Source organism: Camarhynchus parvulus, chromosome Z (genome assembly GCF_901933205.1).
Source record: "Camarhynchus parvulus chromosome Z, STF_HiC, whole genome shotgun sequence".
Lineage (NCBI taxonomy): Eukaryota > Metazoa > Chordata > Aves > Passeriformes > Thraupidae > Camarhynchus > Camarhynchus parvulus.
In genome coordinates, this window is record NC_044601.1 from 62,105,860 (window position 1) to 62,121,633 (window position 15,774).

A 15,774-nucleotide genomic window follows, 5' to 3' on the forward strand; every position below is an offset into this window, starting at 1 on the left:
CAGTTAAGTATATAATAAGATTTAACTTATATGGCATTGAATCAGCAGAGCACACACCAACTGGATTAAAAAATATCTCACTGCCAGAGCCTATATCTAGGCTGTTTAGAGCATTAGCATGTGCCACTCTTTGGGAAAACACTCTCAGAAATCAAGGAGTGAATAAGAGCTGGGAAACATTTAGATACATTTTTCTTAGGGTGCAAGAGCTCTCAATCCTGATACTCAAGAATTTGGGTAAGGGAGCCAAGGCTTAGCCATTACCATCACAATAAGCTCTTCAGCCCTTGTCTCCTCAACGTTTAGCACCTTCCATCCCATTTTACACTGCCTGATGATCATCTTTAGAGGCCAAGGAAGACATGGACCTGTTGGAGTGAGTTCAGAGGAGATCACAGGCATGATCAGAGGGCTGGAGCATCCCCACTATGAAGACAGGCTGAAAGAGTTGGGGTTGCTCAACCTGGAGAAAAGAAGTCTCTGGGAAGACCTCAATGGGGCCTTCCAGTACTTAAAGCAGGCTTATAAAAGAGATGGAGATATCTTTTTACATAGGCAGATAGCGACAGAACAAGGGATAACCTTCTTAAACTGAGAGTTTAGATTCGATATTAGGAATAAATTCTTTACTGTGAAGAAGGCGAGACACTGGAACAGGTTGTCCAGGGAAGCTGTGGATGTCCCATCCCTGGAAGTGTTCAAGGACTGGTTTGATATCCTAAGCAACATGATCTAGTGAGTGGCTTTCCTGCCAGTGGCAAGGGGATTTGAATTGAACAATCTTTAATGTTCCTTCCAACACAAACCACACTATGATTCTATGACGCCTTACTTGTGTCCCTCAAATTCGTATTAGGCTGAAAGACATTTTGCTAGAAAACAAACTATTTGGCCTAGAATAAATCTCTGGGGCTTGAAACAGGCTGTGTACAAACCTAAGTGGTGTAACATGAAGCTCATCTTTGTTTTTATTCAATCTTTTGAGCGAGTAGTGGATTGGGAATTCACTACTAATTATTTTTTCCACTATTTGTTTTCTAGATAGAAGGGAAATGAGGCATCTTGAAGAAAAAGAGGAGGCAAATAGCGTATCTGTATGCATATCTCTTCTCAGTCCCTGCAGAATGACTTTTTCCCTCTGTGAGTGCACTAGTTTTACTTTTCATTTTCTTGATTCTAATCTCTAATTAAAGTGCCTGATTCTGAAAATGCCTATAAAGTAGAGAGGCATACAGGAAGAGGCAGTACCTTGCTGTAAAAGCCACTTGATTAATTTTCTCCTCTCACTATTCCTTCTGAAGCACCCTAAGCATGTCCTATTTGGGAATACCCTTATTGCAGTGACCAACCATCCATCAGCCTCACTCACTGCAAGGCAGTAAATAAAAGAATATCCATGGTCATTGGGCAGTTCATTTGAGAAATGGGAAAATACAAGACTGCCTAGTAAATATGCCCAATCTCCCTGTATTTATCTGTCTCTATGTTTTAGGAGAGTGCAACCAGAGCTGTTCCATGTTCTTGTTCCACGATTACTCTTCAGCTTTGGGGAGCCTATGGACATCTACTAAAAGCCAGCTCATCTCCATGAAAGCTCTGGTCTGGATTTGACACTGATTTAGTTTGATCACAAAGTTGCAGCAACTCTTACTTTGCATGCAGTCACACCAGTGTAGGGACCCTGTGCCAGCACTACTTATGCTGATTTTAGACTAGAAAGTTAGAACAGTATATGTATCTTTATGTGCTTTTCTTCTGCCTACATAAAGCCCTATTTCAGACTGTGAAGAACTGAGTAGACATCTTTGCCAAATACCTCAGATTGCCTGCGCTTTGTGTGTGAATCTGTACTCTTCAAACATCCTTGAGTGGAAAGTTACGTCCATTTGATCCAAAGAAACTGTGGGATAAAATATATTGGCCATGGAGAAAATTTTTTTCCCAACTCAGCTCATGAGCTGACAGTTGGAGCTGCACATAGAAAGCCATCTCTGAAGCCTGTCAGAGGTACAATTGCTTTTGGAACATGAACTGAGGTGATGGCAAAGACCTGAGCTTGTATTCATAGTGTTCCCATCAGGAAGGCAGAACACAAGCCCAACACCCACTAGTGGCTCTGAACCCTGCACTGCAAGCTGTCAGTGTAGCCAGAAACCCAGCAATCTCATTTATGCAAAAATAGAAAGACAGCTCCTCTTCATGGGAATAAAAATTAGTTCCAGCCAGGCAGCATAAACCCTGAATTGCAAATTACAATGGCAATATTTCCTTGTTCAGAAGAGCCTGTCTCATGCCAAAGAAACACTGTTAGCATCAGAAACCCCATCCAAATAAATCACTGGAGAAGACTGCAGAAATAGGGTACAAAAGCAAGGGAGAGGCTAGGGCCCTCTCTGTAAAGAAAGCGCCCACCACTCTGGAGTGGTGTCACCCCACAGTAAACAAGGGATCTTTCGTTTCAAAAAGTACATTTCAGGCAACAGGACAAATGTATTACTTGTATTTTGGCAGTGCTCCCAAATGCCTGCTGCTCAGAAGACTGGTGATGTAATTATGGCCACAGCAGACCCAAAGATATCCCAGTCGTTGTGTGACTATAAGATCATTTCCTCTGGGCTGGATTTATCTCACCTCACTTTAGTCATTTAAGAGACAACTGAAGTGAGGTGAGATAAATCCAGCTAGGTGCTCTGCCTCAGCTCACTTGTGAGGAGGGATCACCCCTTCCAGAGAGCCACTTAGCTCCTCCCTTGAACATCAGGATGGATGGCCTCTGGATGTGCTCATCTCTCCGTGCTGACTAAAGGGGGAGTCGAGACCAGAGACTCAGCTGTTAGTTGCCTTCAGCAGGTAGAAACAAGCTATGCCCTCTGTCGTCTATAAAAATGGGGTAAGAAGATTTCTGGCTCTCTTGTCACCTAAATGGCAAACCACTGAGTTAGAGTCTCCCTCCCTTTGCATCTCTGTATTGACTTTGGCACAATGGACCCTGGTAGAACTAACTAATACTTTTGCACAACCCAGAAAGCATACTGGTCTTGCCTAGAGTACAAAGTGTATGAAATTAAAACAATTAAATGAATAGGTTATGGAATAGGTTAAGCAGGGAGATTACCTTCCTTGAGCTTGTATCCCTCCTCTGCCACCTGGCTGGCAGGGCAGTGGGAAGGCATTGCTAAATTCCTGCACTCTCTCAGCACAGGGATTTGAGAACAATAAGATTTTGCTGTGCTGTACAAGGCAAGGACATCCTGAGCACTTCACACCATGCTTTTTTTTCCCCAAAAGCTGATTCTAATCTGCTCTTCAGAATAGCTGCTGCCTGCTGAATTAAAAAGTGTCAGGCCAATTTAGGCATCTTGGCAAACTAACAAGAACATTTCCAGACTCAGATGGAGCGAAAGTCAAAAGAAAAATGTAAATTTAAAAGGAAAATGAAATTTTGCAATATTGCAAGCAGAGCACACTCCTTACCAGCATAAATGAAGACAACCCATCTGGTTCCATTCTCAGAGCACAGAAAAAGACATAAGAATAAAGACATATTTGGGATGATACCAAAGGTTTCTGTTGCTGGTCTAGCCAAGTATCTTACACAATCATGTAGCAATTGTTTAAATTGAGAAGGTCAGCAAATATAGGTCTGTCCCCTTGTATGTACTCAGCTCCCCGCAACTCACAGCTATCAATTTACAGAATCAGGTGGTCTATCCCTCCAACAGCAAACTGGTCCTCCATGGATCTATCTAAACTCTCTAGAAATCATGCATATTTCTGTTCTCCAGACCACAAAGGAAAAAAGAATAGTTCAGCAATTCCATTATGTATCACATTATCCTGTTTTAAATTTGGTTTAGTCCTACAGTAATTGCTGTCTATGCCTATGTATTTCTGAATGTTCATGTCATGGAATGGAAAGGCCTAATCCCTGTATTGAGTCAAATCTCAATTTATTGCTATGAAATTAAGTGAGTTCTTGCTATGAGATGCGATTCATGCCTCAGAGGATTGTCTGAATTGATCTCAGAGCACTTGTTAAATATTTTAAATCTCTCAGTGATTCTTTTGCATTTAATACTTACAAGAACCATACCCCACTGCAAATAGGTCCTTGTACTTTGGATTCCTGTAATGAGAAAACATATATAAGATGGCATTTATTATTAACCATGTAGTTGCACAGCAATACACAGTGTTTCACAAATTAACTTCAGAGTTCATTCTCACAGGACTCCACTCAGTCTGAGGGTTCTGCCCTTTGACCATAGCACTAATAAAGCTGGTAACTCATCCAAACTCACGATGCACAAAAAAGCAGAACATTAGAAGATCAAAACAGTAGATGAAAAAGATAAAAAGACAGACATGTCAATCTCCAGCACTTCTTGGCTTATCCATCTCATAATTGTAGGAAGTTTACATTTAAAAATTAGATCTTTGAGGAAAGCAAAAAGGCAGGAATATATAGGTTTCCATCTTTCAGTGGCAAGAATTAGAGTTTCTAAATCAATAAACTCACTTTCCCTATCTCTTATTAAATTATGAGAGATGCTTTCAGAGACAGCTATCAGTTCATAAATTCATGATCACAACCACAAATCAGGAAGGGAAATTCCCTTCTGACCCAGGTGGTGAACATTGTATTTCTTGTGGTAAATACTGGCAATGAGCAATTAGCCATCTACTACGTCTTCTAAAGTCCCTTTACTCGAAAAACATCTACTCTCTCTTCAACCTCTTCTGTGGGTGGTAGATTGCTGCAGGTAGGATTTCCATGGGACAAAGATCAATACTGTTGTTATCCCTGAGCTCACACAGCACAACCAGGGCTGTGTTGTGAATTCAATTCCATGAAATGAACATATGTAGAAATTATCTATGAGCATTTTCTCTGAATTGCTACTGTGAATTGATAAAATAAACCTACTTCTCTTTTCATTTCTCCTTTTTCATTTGGGCTAATACCTAGGCATCCTAATGCTCTTGTTCTTTTCACTAAATGCACCATCACTGCTAAAAATGATAGAATAAAAATTGAATTAGAAAAGCTTATTCCATAAAGCAATTTGGAATAATTCTTCCAATTTCAGAGTCATCTTTCTCTTATCATTCCCTGGAGACAAATTTAATGGCAGTATAAACTACCTATTAAAGATGCCTTTTCTCCACATTTTCCTTCCCATTTTTACTGCTATCTGTAATTCTCACACAACTGCATGTGTGATACTCTCTTACATAATACCACAGTGGCTTGAAAGGCAGAAGATGGCAATCCTGCTCTGTCTCTCCATAGATTCTCCTTGTCAAGGCACAAATGTGCTCACACAAACAAGAGGAGGCCTAACTGCAGGGGAGCACCGGGCAGGGTCTGACTAGGTAGGTCTCATGCTCAGTGCATGAACCAAGCCAGCTCTGAGGAGCATCAAGCATGTTAATAAGTGAAAAGACTCATTTGTGTTGGTGATAAGTGGGTTTTTTTCACAGTAATAACCATAGCAATAATATCTCAGAACAAAAGAGAGTAGATTTGCAAGTATCAGTGATCATTTTTGGACTGACCAAAATATGTGAAAATGGACTGCAGGGCAAATGCCTACCGCACTGAACTGTGCAAGATCCCAACACACAAATACCTCTCTTGTCTGAAGGGGAAGCCCTTGTGTGGGGAGTGGCTCAGGTCACTTGGTCTCCTCAGCCTGGAGGACCTGAGACTGAGGGGAGACCTCACTGCACTCAAAATGTCATTGTGAGGAGAGGGGGCAGACCTCCATGATCTCCATGATGAGCAGTGACAGAAGCCAAGGGAATGGCATCAAGTTGCGCCAGGAAAGAGCTACGTTCATCTTATAAAAAGGTTCTTCACCCAGAGGGTGGATGGGCACAAGAACAGGCTCCCCAGGGAGGTGGTCACAGCACCAAGCATGACAGAGCAAAAGTGTTTGGTCAGCACTCAAGTACACAGCTGGATTTTTGGGGCTGTCCTATGCAGGGCCAATTCCTACAGTATACTGTTCAAGGATATGACACAACTATCCCAGCTTTTCCAAGAAAGGACTTTTCTTTGCCCTGTTAACCACATTCACTTTCCCCCAGTGCTGCACAGAATCTGCTCTGCCTTCAGTTTCTGCTGAAGGGCACAAGCCTTATACAATCTTCTCTGTAACCAGAAGCACCAGGCACGTTTCAGTGCTGCCCAAGCAGCCAACTGTAACAAATCAAACCCGTGTTCCCAGAGAAATGAGCCCTGCCTCATACGTAAAGTTGTAAAGACCCCTTTCCATTCCATTCCACTCCCCTGCGCAACAGTCGAGATTAAGTTTGGAATGAAGAGACTTACCAGGAGAGGGCAGTAACTGCAAGTTTCTTGGTTTTTTCATACTGGAACTTCCAGAGTGGGAGGAGGGTTCCTTTCTGGCCTCTGTATTCATCAGATGCATCCTCAAAATATTTAAAATCTAAACAAACAAAAAACCAAAAAAAAATCAAGGAAAGGTCCCAGTATATAAATCAGAAATAAATCAGCACAGTTCAATGTCAGGGAAGCTTTAAAAGACAATCTGTTATCCTCACAGCCTCTGCACAACTCAATTGTTAGTGTAAAATCTGTCTAAGTTCTTCAGTCCTGACTCCAAACCAGCAACTCAGCCCTTTAAATGCATTTTAACAAGCCCTCTCACACATCGGAAAAATAAAAATCAAACTGATGATCAGCAGACAAAGAATTAACAAGAAAAATAGAAGCCCTGAGTAAGATGTGACCTCAGGCCACTCCCAGAGCTAGACACAGCTCTTCAGGAGGAAACTGAGCAGATGCAGCAAAATTACTTTTGTAAAATGACATCAAGACTGAGCATGTTGCCATGGTTGGTATGTGAGCAGGGATCAGCTCTGCTGTGGCTGCTGTCACTAGCACCTGCATCCAGGAGTGAAGTACCTGCTGAGGGAAGGAAGTGCTGCAGTGCTCACCAGACCTGCTGTCCCCAGCCAGCTCAGAGCAGGGCTAATGTGCCATGGTCTTTGCATGCCCATGGTCTGATGTACTACTTGCCTTGTGTGAGTCAGCAGGTTCCTAAACCTGCCCATTTCACTTCTGTTTTTCTACTCTGTCCTGTCCTGTCCTTGCTGTGGCTGTAGGTACTTATCTGCAGGACTGATACTTGAGTTAGAAGCACCTCTCAGTGGGCCATACCTTGTGCAATGTCATCATAGGTGTTCAGGTTCACCATCCGTTCTGCTATTTTAGCAGCCCTTGCAACCATGCTTAGAGAATCGATGTGCTGAAGAGAAAAGAAAGGAAGAGAAAATATATTTCCTATCTGTTTACAGGTGCCTCAGACCTCTTGTGACTGAAAAACCTGAGTCCTTTGATCGTGAATACAGATTAGCTTGAAATGTGTCATACCAGAACCTAATGATACAGGCACTTGAAAAAATGTAATTGCTTTATTAAAAATTTAGCAAGATGCCATCCACAGCTGAGCTGCAGTAACTTCAGTGTTTGTTCCTGATTTAGCACAATACTGGTACTTGCATCTAAAGGTAGATAAGAGTCTTGTCTTTCAATATAACTCCTGACAGGATGACCTAAAAGGACACAGATGATTCCTACCCCATCTCACTGTGTAACAGTTCATCAGATTTGGTGATGAAATCAGAGGGGTTTGGTCATGCATGAGCACTCTCTCATCTCTACCTGGAGAGCTCTAAGGTCTCATGCATTAAGTAAATGTCACAGGATTTAGGAGTCCTTCAGTCAAGCACTGGCTAATTCCAACCTGATCCATTCACACCTCCATGGACAAGTAGAGAAAAGAGAGCCCAGCAGGGGCTGTTTGTCTGTCAGCAGGTGGCTGGTTCATATGCTTATCTCACAGAGCCCTCTGGCTGATCACCATATCTTACTAAACTCCATTCTCAACTATTTTTTGTGAGTGTGCTCTCTATATCTCTGTGTGTGTATGTGCGACCATTAGTGAAATCCAAACTGGACTAACTAGAAAGAAGGACAAGAAGCCTGGGTGCTAGCAGTGGGAAGGACAAAGCTTGAAGTCCACAGTGCTGACCATATAAGTATGATATCACAGCTCTGTGCAATGATGTCAGAATGCCAAGGCATATACATAGTGCTCTGAGAGCTTGCTGCTCCAAGTACCTGAATCCCCATCCACTACTGCTGCCACAAAGCCCCACCAGTGTTTCAAAGCCTTTAATCTTCAAGCCCCTTCTATGAACTGATGGCTGCCAGCACAGTAAGATTTCCTTCATAGTGACAACACTGGGAAGAAACATGCCATCCTTGACACAGCTCAGAGAGTGCCCTGAATATGAAAAGAAAAAGTGAACTGGGTTGACCAAACTGCACCACACAGTCACAGTCAGAACCAGGCACATGACCTCAGATTATGTCTGTCCCTCTGTTTCTTTCCTGGGCTCTGCAGAGACTCAAAGGAGATTGAATCTCAAACAGCACAAAATTAATAGGGCTGCACAGCGATGAGGGGACAAAACAGAAAAAAAATTCTATAAACTGTTGCATTTTCTATAAATCTATGGTTTGCTTACACCTCCAGTAATGTGTGCAGTCCTCTTTTTCTAGAAAAAAATTAAGTAGAACTTGAAACCAAGTTCAGAGAAAGGCAGCAGATCAAGGCAGGGGATTCTGCCCCACTGCTCCACTCTGGTGAGACCCACCTGGAGCATCCAGCTCTGGGCTCCCAGAATGACAGGGAATGACATAGAACTGCTGGAGTGAGTCCAGAAGAGGCCATGAATATGATCAGGGCCTGGAGCCGCTCTTCTATGGAGATAGGCTGAGAGAATTGGGGTTGTTCAGCCTGGAGAAGAGAAGGCTCTGAGGAGACCCTAAAGCACTTTCCAGTCCCTAAAGAGAACCTACAGGAAATACAGGGAAGGACTACTCATCAGGAAGTATAGTGACAGGGTGAGGAACACCTGTCTTAAAATGAAAGAGGGTAGATTTGGATCAAATATTAGGGAAAAAATTCTGTACTGTGAGTGTGTTGAGGCACTGGCACAGGTTGTCCAGAGAAGCTGTGGATGTCCCAGCCCTGGAAGTGTTCAAGGCCGGGTTGGACAGGGCTTTGTGCAACCTGGTCCAGAGGAAGGTGTTCCTGCCAATGGTATAGTGGTCAGAATGAGATGATCTCTAAGGTCCCTTCCCATCCAAATCATTATATTAATTTATGATATGATTTCACAAATTTTATTTTTGGGGAGTGTCAGTGAAAAGCAGGCTAAAAATTTAAAAGAAATAAAACAAAAAACCAACAACCTTGTAAATGCAGAAACAATATATTATTCAGTTGGGTTTTTTTTTTCCTGCAAAGGAGGAAACTCTCATGAAACTCTCAGGAAACCCATGAATACAAAAAGTTTTAAGTCAGCTTTTCTGTCAGGTAGCTATCCTGTTAACAACACACCTATGACTACATTTTTGACATTATAAGTGGATGAGAGTAAGTTATTTTATCTTTGTATCGTATCCTGTTTTGGATTTTATTTATTCTGTATGCTGCTGAAATAAATATTCAGAGGAAGTGCTAGGCCTAATTTCTCCTTCTTTAAAAAAAATTATTTTTGAAACACATTTTTCCACCTTAGGCCAATTCTGATCTAGCTAGCCAAATGCAAGGAGAGCTCATAGGATACCAGGTTTGCTTTGTTTATTTCTGTGCATAAGTTATTTTTAGAACAGCAATATTGTTAATTGAATCATACGTAAAATGGAAAATGGGCTAATACTTCAGAAAAAAGGGCTTGGTCTTCCTCTGTAATTCCTTATCACTAACTGCCTCCTACTTGCCTCTCAGCTGCTGGCCAGTTGCAATGTGTGACTCCCACAAACTGAAGCATGAAAAAAAGCTTCTACTGGTGTGTAACTGCACATCCATGAGACAAACCCCACCCTGAAATCAGTGCAATATCCACTCATACCTCTAGCAGTGTATGTACTGTGACTAGAAGAGCATCTGGTTTGCAAAGAAAGAAGCACAGTACAGGGCTGTTGTCACTGTTGCCCAGCCAACACCTGAATGCATACACCAACTGTAAATCCTAAATAAAGTCCCCTAGCTGATATCAGGTCAAGCAGTTATTAAATTCCATAACTGTACTCATCTCTTCATTTTCACTCTTTGCTTTTAATTCTGATAAACTGCAAACAGAACATTGAAGACAGGGGAGTTGGTAACAACTCTTGCACTCTTCAGGATGACCAGGAACAGGTGAACAATAATGTGAAAGTTAATTGAATTCTAAATTCACCTGTTACATGAAAAGTGATAGTAGCCATCATCCGAGAGCTTCCAAGTGCTATTTTGACCCTGTGGGCTGTCTCACCAGGCACATCTCAGACAGGGATAATGTTATTGTGAGATAGACAAGTGAGACAGAACCTCACATAATTCAGGAATGCACATTTCTCCGTTAAATATTAATTTTGTTTGGACTTCTTATGACAATATCAACCACCTCCCACTGCAGAAAGTTCCTGCTTTGATTTCCTATTTTAATTAATTTAATTTATATTTTAATTTTTATATTCCTAATTGGTTGACATCATCAGTATTTCTGTTGACACTCTCCTCTTCTTAGTAATTCTCTTTCTCTCTCTGTTATCCAAATCAGAGTCCCTACCTACCTTTGCATTAACAGATAAACATGCTAAGATTTTCTAGTGTTGTAAATTCAAGCTTTCGATTTCCTATGATATTTTCCATATCTGTGTAGTTTTGCAATAATTGAAAAGTGATGATCAAAACCACATATCCCTGCCTACTCCTGAAAAGGTATCAGGTCACCTTACATAACTTAATATCTTCTCTGCTACTCATCACAGGGTAAATTCCAGCACTGGACTTGTCTCATAGCCACATCACAGTCCCCAACCAACATGGAGTTGCTGGAGAGACACACTCATGTTTCTCCCTGTCATTACAGACTATAAACCTGCTCCTTACCAAAGATTGTTTTGATACTCCAAAATGAAATCTTCCACTCCACCAGTCCCTCCCAAGCTGTAATAACAACTTTTCTGGTCTATCTAATAATTGCCTAATGGCACTATAGCAATAGTTTTGCTATTGCTAAACAGAATTCCAGCTAGATTACCTTTCCTCTACTTTGCCTGTTCAAGGAAAACACAACTTGCTTTTCATTAAAGAAAGAGATGAGATTATTTGGACACAGCCTATCTTTAGTAAATATCTGCTATTTTATTCCATTTCATGTTTAATCCCTGTTCTGTAATTTTTTCCTCCTCATTAATTCTGTTGCCTCATGTGCTGGTAAGGTCAGACTAATGGTATTGTTTTTACCTCTCTTGCATATGTGTCCTTGTTATGGTCTAATCACATTGCTCCACCCTTCTTTGCATAGATTCATTCAAAATCCTTAATGCCAGACTTGTGTTTTCATACCTTGCCATCTAAGGGTGAGAGGAGCAAGCCTGCACCAACTGCATTAAACTCTTTGCATTTTGCTTCTGCCTCAAATACTGTCATTTCCAAGTTCATTCAAGAACATAAGGATGGTTATGGATCAGACCATCATGTCTCTGGGTCAGAACTGTGGAATCACAGAATCATTTGGGTTGAAAAAGACCTTTAAGATCATTGAGTATCCTCCCTGTAATCAGAGCCATAAACAGATGGTACAGGAACAGAAAGAGCAGGACAGGCAGATACAACACTTCTGTCTAGTTATCTCTGCTTCCAGATATTTTCAGCTCAGAAAATTTAATATCATTCCACTTTGGTATTCTGTGTTACCCATGGTCTGTGTACTGCCTTGACTAAATACTGAGGAAAAATTCCAAAAGTTGTATCACTGTTATTCAATGTAGCACACTCTTTCCCCTCTAGTTCCATTAGAGTGAGAGGCACATGGAGACATTTCTAGGAGTTCTTCATTACAGTCTCCAGGTAAATACTTTTCTATTATTCCAACTTCTATTCCCTCACACATCTTCTTTATAAAATCCTCATCCTTCCTTCTGTTGAAATTCTTGGTTATCTCCCTTCCTTTCCTGTTGGTTGCCTCTGTTGTCTGTTTTGCTAAACCGTGTCTTTCCTGCTTTTCCTAGCAAAAAAGCTGCAATGCATAGCTTCATTTTACTTCTCTTCCCCTAGCGAGAAGCTTCTGTCAAGAACTGCCAAGGCTCTCCTCTCGTCCCTTCCCCTCCCCTCTTTTCTTCTCTGCTTTTCCAGTCATGCACTCCTTTGACCTCTTATTCAGTACCAGTACTGTTTTCTCTCTCTTTTCATTCGCTACATTTTTAAATCCTCATCTAACTCCTACCATCATCTCCAGCTGTGGCTCTAGTTCTTGGATCTTCTCTTTCATGGCCTCCTACCGTAGCTACAGCTTCCATGAGAGACCCACCTGTGGTAATAGCCGCTCATTTTATCTTCTTCTTTCCCTTGGGTTAAATCTGGTGCTATCTCAGTAGCTATCATAATTTTTCTTGCTAATACCTAGCCTGACCAAAACAATGGTGGAAATTAATTGTGGCTTCTGGCCATTGCAGCTTGATCCAGATCAGCCATGTCTCCTGCTTGATGTTCCACAGTTCCCTTCAGCAATGACCAAGCACAGTTTGGCCTTAAAAAGCACTCAGCTGGAAAAGCTCCGTTTTAATTAGCATGGTGTAACATATGTAATATGTGAGTTAGCAGCTCCACAAAACCTACTTCTCCATTTGCTGACTTGAGGCCAGAAATACAGATTCTGATGCCATCAGCCTTTAATTTCCATATACCTACATCTGAGCAGACATAATGACTGTTTTAAGTCTGATTTGAGCCTTGGAGTTCTTCAGGTTGCATTTTTCCCAGTTAATGAGTGAAGAATTCATCAGGTTTTTCATACACTTCAGGTTGGTTGATCAGCCTCACAGAGGATCTCAGTTTGGGACACTAGCTCTGTATAAAGAAGATTTTCCTTTCACTTATTGAGTGCATTGACTTTTTGGTTTCCCTTCAAGCGCCCTGGAATGTGTTAAGTGTGAAAAGCAAAACACCAAAGGGACAGATAGCATGAGTGACTGGATTTCAATTTCCCACCGTTGTCAGCAGAGCGGGCAGCAGGTGCTCTACAATATGGTTTCACTTTATTTTCATTTAGCTTTTAGCACCACCCTTTAAGCCTGTAATTGCAATGTTGACTTGAGGCTTAATTCTCCAAAATACACACAGGTGAAAGGTTCACTGGTTTTCAAAAGGACTGTGAATTTCCATGGCACACTTCACAGGAAGAAGCCTATCAGAACACGTTCCTGGTCTCTTTATACTGTAAGGTTTATGCTGGCACTGTGCTGCCTCGTGGCTAAACCAGCCAAATCCTCTGCAGTTGTATTGGCCATATGGTAGGAAAGAGCTAAAGCCAGTTTCAGGAGTCAGTTCTTATTAAACACACACACACACACACACACACACACACACACACACACACACACATATATATACACACATATCTATCTATCTATCTATCTATCTATCTATCTATCTATCTATCTATCTATCTATCTATCTATCATCTATCTATATCTATATCTATATCTATAAGTATATCTGTATCTATATGTTGATATGTCCACACCTATTCTAGGAGAAAGTTATGAACTGATTTCCATGATCCTGTATTATAATTATCAGGGTATCTTGCCCCAGTCATTTAAGAAATTATTTCAGTTTGCCTTCTAAATTGTTTACCTTAGACTGGGGAAGAAAGAACCAGCCAGTTAAACTGTAATACAAACTTCCTGAACCCCTTGAAAACATTTTGGAACATGAAGAAGATCTTTCAGGGTTTCCATATTGTCCTATATATCATATGCTCCATGTTTGAAGTGGGATCATATTTTTAAGACAGGGATACTGTCACTTCGATAGAATGAACTGTCGTTCCCACAAGGCACTCCTAGGTTACTCCTGAATCTGGATTAGGAGTCAGTATCACCCTCACAGCAAGGTCACAGCATCAGGTCAGGGCATGGCATGTGTTGGGACACCTGATATTCTGAGAAGCATGCCACTTAGGTATCTATAATTAGAAAATTTATAAATTGTAATTCTATAAAATCATTAAAAATTAAAAAATAGTGAGAAGTGTTTTACTACAGTGCTGTATTTTGAAAGAATCATAAATCTCAGTGCCCTTCAGATTGAAACATTGTATGTAAAACCGTCACCCCTTACAACTCTTTGAAAAATGACAGGGTGTTTCTACCTATTTCATTGTTTTATCTCTCACATAATAATCAAAAATGTGAAACAAACACAGTGCACAAAAACCAAGAGCTATATATCTCACTTGGAAATCTGGTTTGAAAATAAGATTATGCAAAATCAAAATCCTGTTTTATACAGCACAACAGGAATTCTGTTTTGGGAATTCAATTTCTAGCAAAAACTAACTTTTGCATTTCCTAAAGGTGTTTTTTGCCTACTAAGACAACAAGCTACACAGCCAACATGATTTACTTCGACTTTTACTTTTTACTTGCTCTACAGATGCACCCACCAGCACTTTGAACAAGCACTTTCCCCACATTGTGAAACATACCGGTAGCTCCACAACGGATAACTTTCTTCCAGTTTTCTGATCTTCTTTCTTTACTGCCACAGGTTTTGCTTTTTCTTTCTCTTTTGCCTTTTCCATTCTCTCAAGTTCCTCCACATAGGAATCATAGATAAACCACTGAGAGACAGACAGAGGCAGTATTTATCAAGACCTGATCATATTCCTGAGAACAGCCAACTACACCATCACAAAAAATATGATAGTCATCACAACAGTTCAACTGTTCTGGAATTAGCTCAACATCTGTCTTCTTACACAAAAAGTGAAGACTAAAGGTCCAGGATTTTTCAAGAATGATGGAGCATGTCTTATTTTAAGAACATTACAGCATTCTTAACAATTTCTTTCCTCCAACACTCTACTTGCTTATTTGACTCTGTCTGTACCTTTATTTTTGCAGGACTTTGTGTTTGGCTAATTTACCAGTGTTTAACAGGAAACATGCATTAAACATTTGCTTTATGACATTTGTCATGTGGTGTTGGAAAATTAAATTGTAGAAGTTTAACACAATTTAAATTTGGACTCCAACTCTGAAGCATATGATCAAATGGAAACTGAGAGCAGTTTTACATCTTCTGCTATGCCACATGCCACACATGTCTTACTTGAGTAGATCCAAAAGTAACTTCTCTTAAGAATTATTCATTAGTATTGAAATCCTAGTATTGTATCTGAGGCCAGTATATTTCTTTCAGGACAAAACAAAAGGCAATCTGACACATTAGCTTAGGATAGGGAATATGATTCAAATATAGACTATAGACTAGAACATTGAAATAAAGGTACCAGAACACATTAGGAAAAAAAAAAACCAAACAACTGTATTGTGTTGTAAATTTGCAGAAATAAGATGGAAAGATGTTCCAAACATCGGGGAAAGGACAAAGAAGATGAGACAAGTATGAGAAGGAGTAGAACAGAAAAGTTTGGAATAGGAGATTGGGAACATAAGGAAGAACACAAAGGAAAAAGAGCTGAGGGGAAAAAAGAGTTTATATAAAAATACTATTTTAGACGCACTGAAAATTTCAACAATATAAAAAGAAATCAAAGGAAAACCTTTCCTCTTAGCTTTCAAACATTTAATGCAAAATCTTAGAGGCTAATTATCTTAAAGATCTCTGTTCTAAGTCTCAGGGCATCTCACTGTAAGGAAAAAATGAAAGAAAA

General features: G+C 40.5%; 1 protein-coding gene across 2 annotated transcripts in view; it reads right to left on the reverse strand.

Annotated features, from left to right (window-relative positions):
- The window catches only part of DNAI1 (dynein axonemal intermediate chain 1), a 137,164-nt gene that overhangs the window by 99,197 nt on the left and 22,193 nt on the right, over positions 1 to 15,774 (reverse strand). For both annotated transcript variants that reach the window (XM_030968793.1, XM_030968791.1), the window contains exons 9-12: positions 14,584 to 14,718; positions 7,190 to 7,277; positions 6,338 to 6,455; positions 4,083 to 4,126 (exon numbers count right to left, since the gene is read on the reverse strand). In XM_030968793.1, coding sequence (XP_030824653.1) covers positions 4,083 to 4,126; positions 6,338 to 6,455; positions 7,190 to 7,277; positions 14,584 to 14,718 — 385 coding nt within the window. The remainder of the gene's footprint in view (positions 1 to 4,082; positions 4,127 to 6,337; positions 6,456 to 7,189; positions 7,278 to 14,583; positions 14,719 to 15,774) is intronic.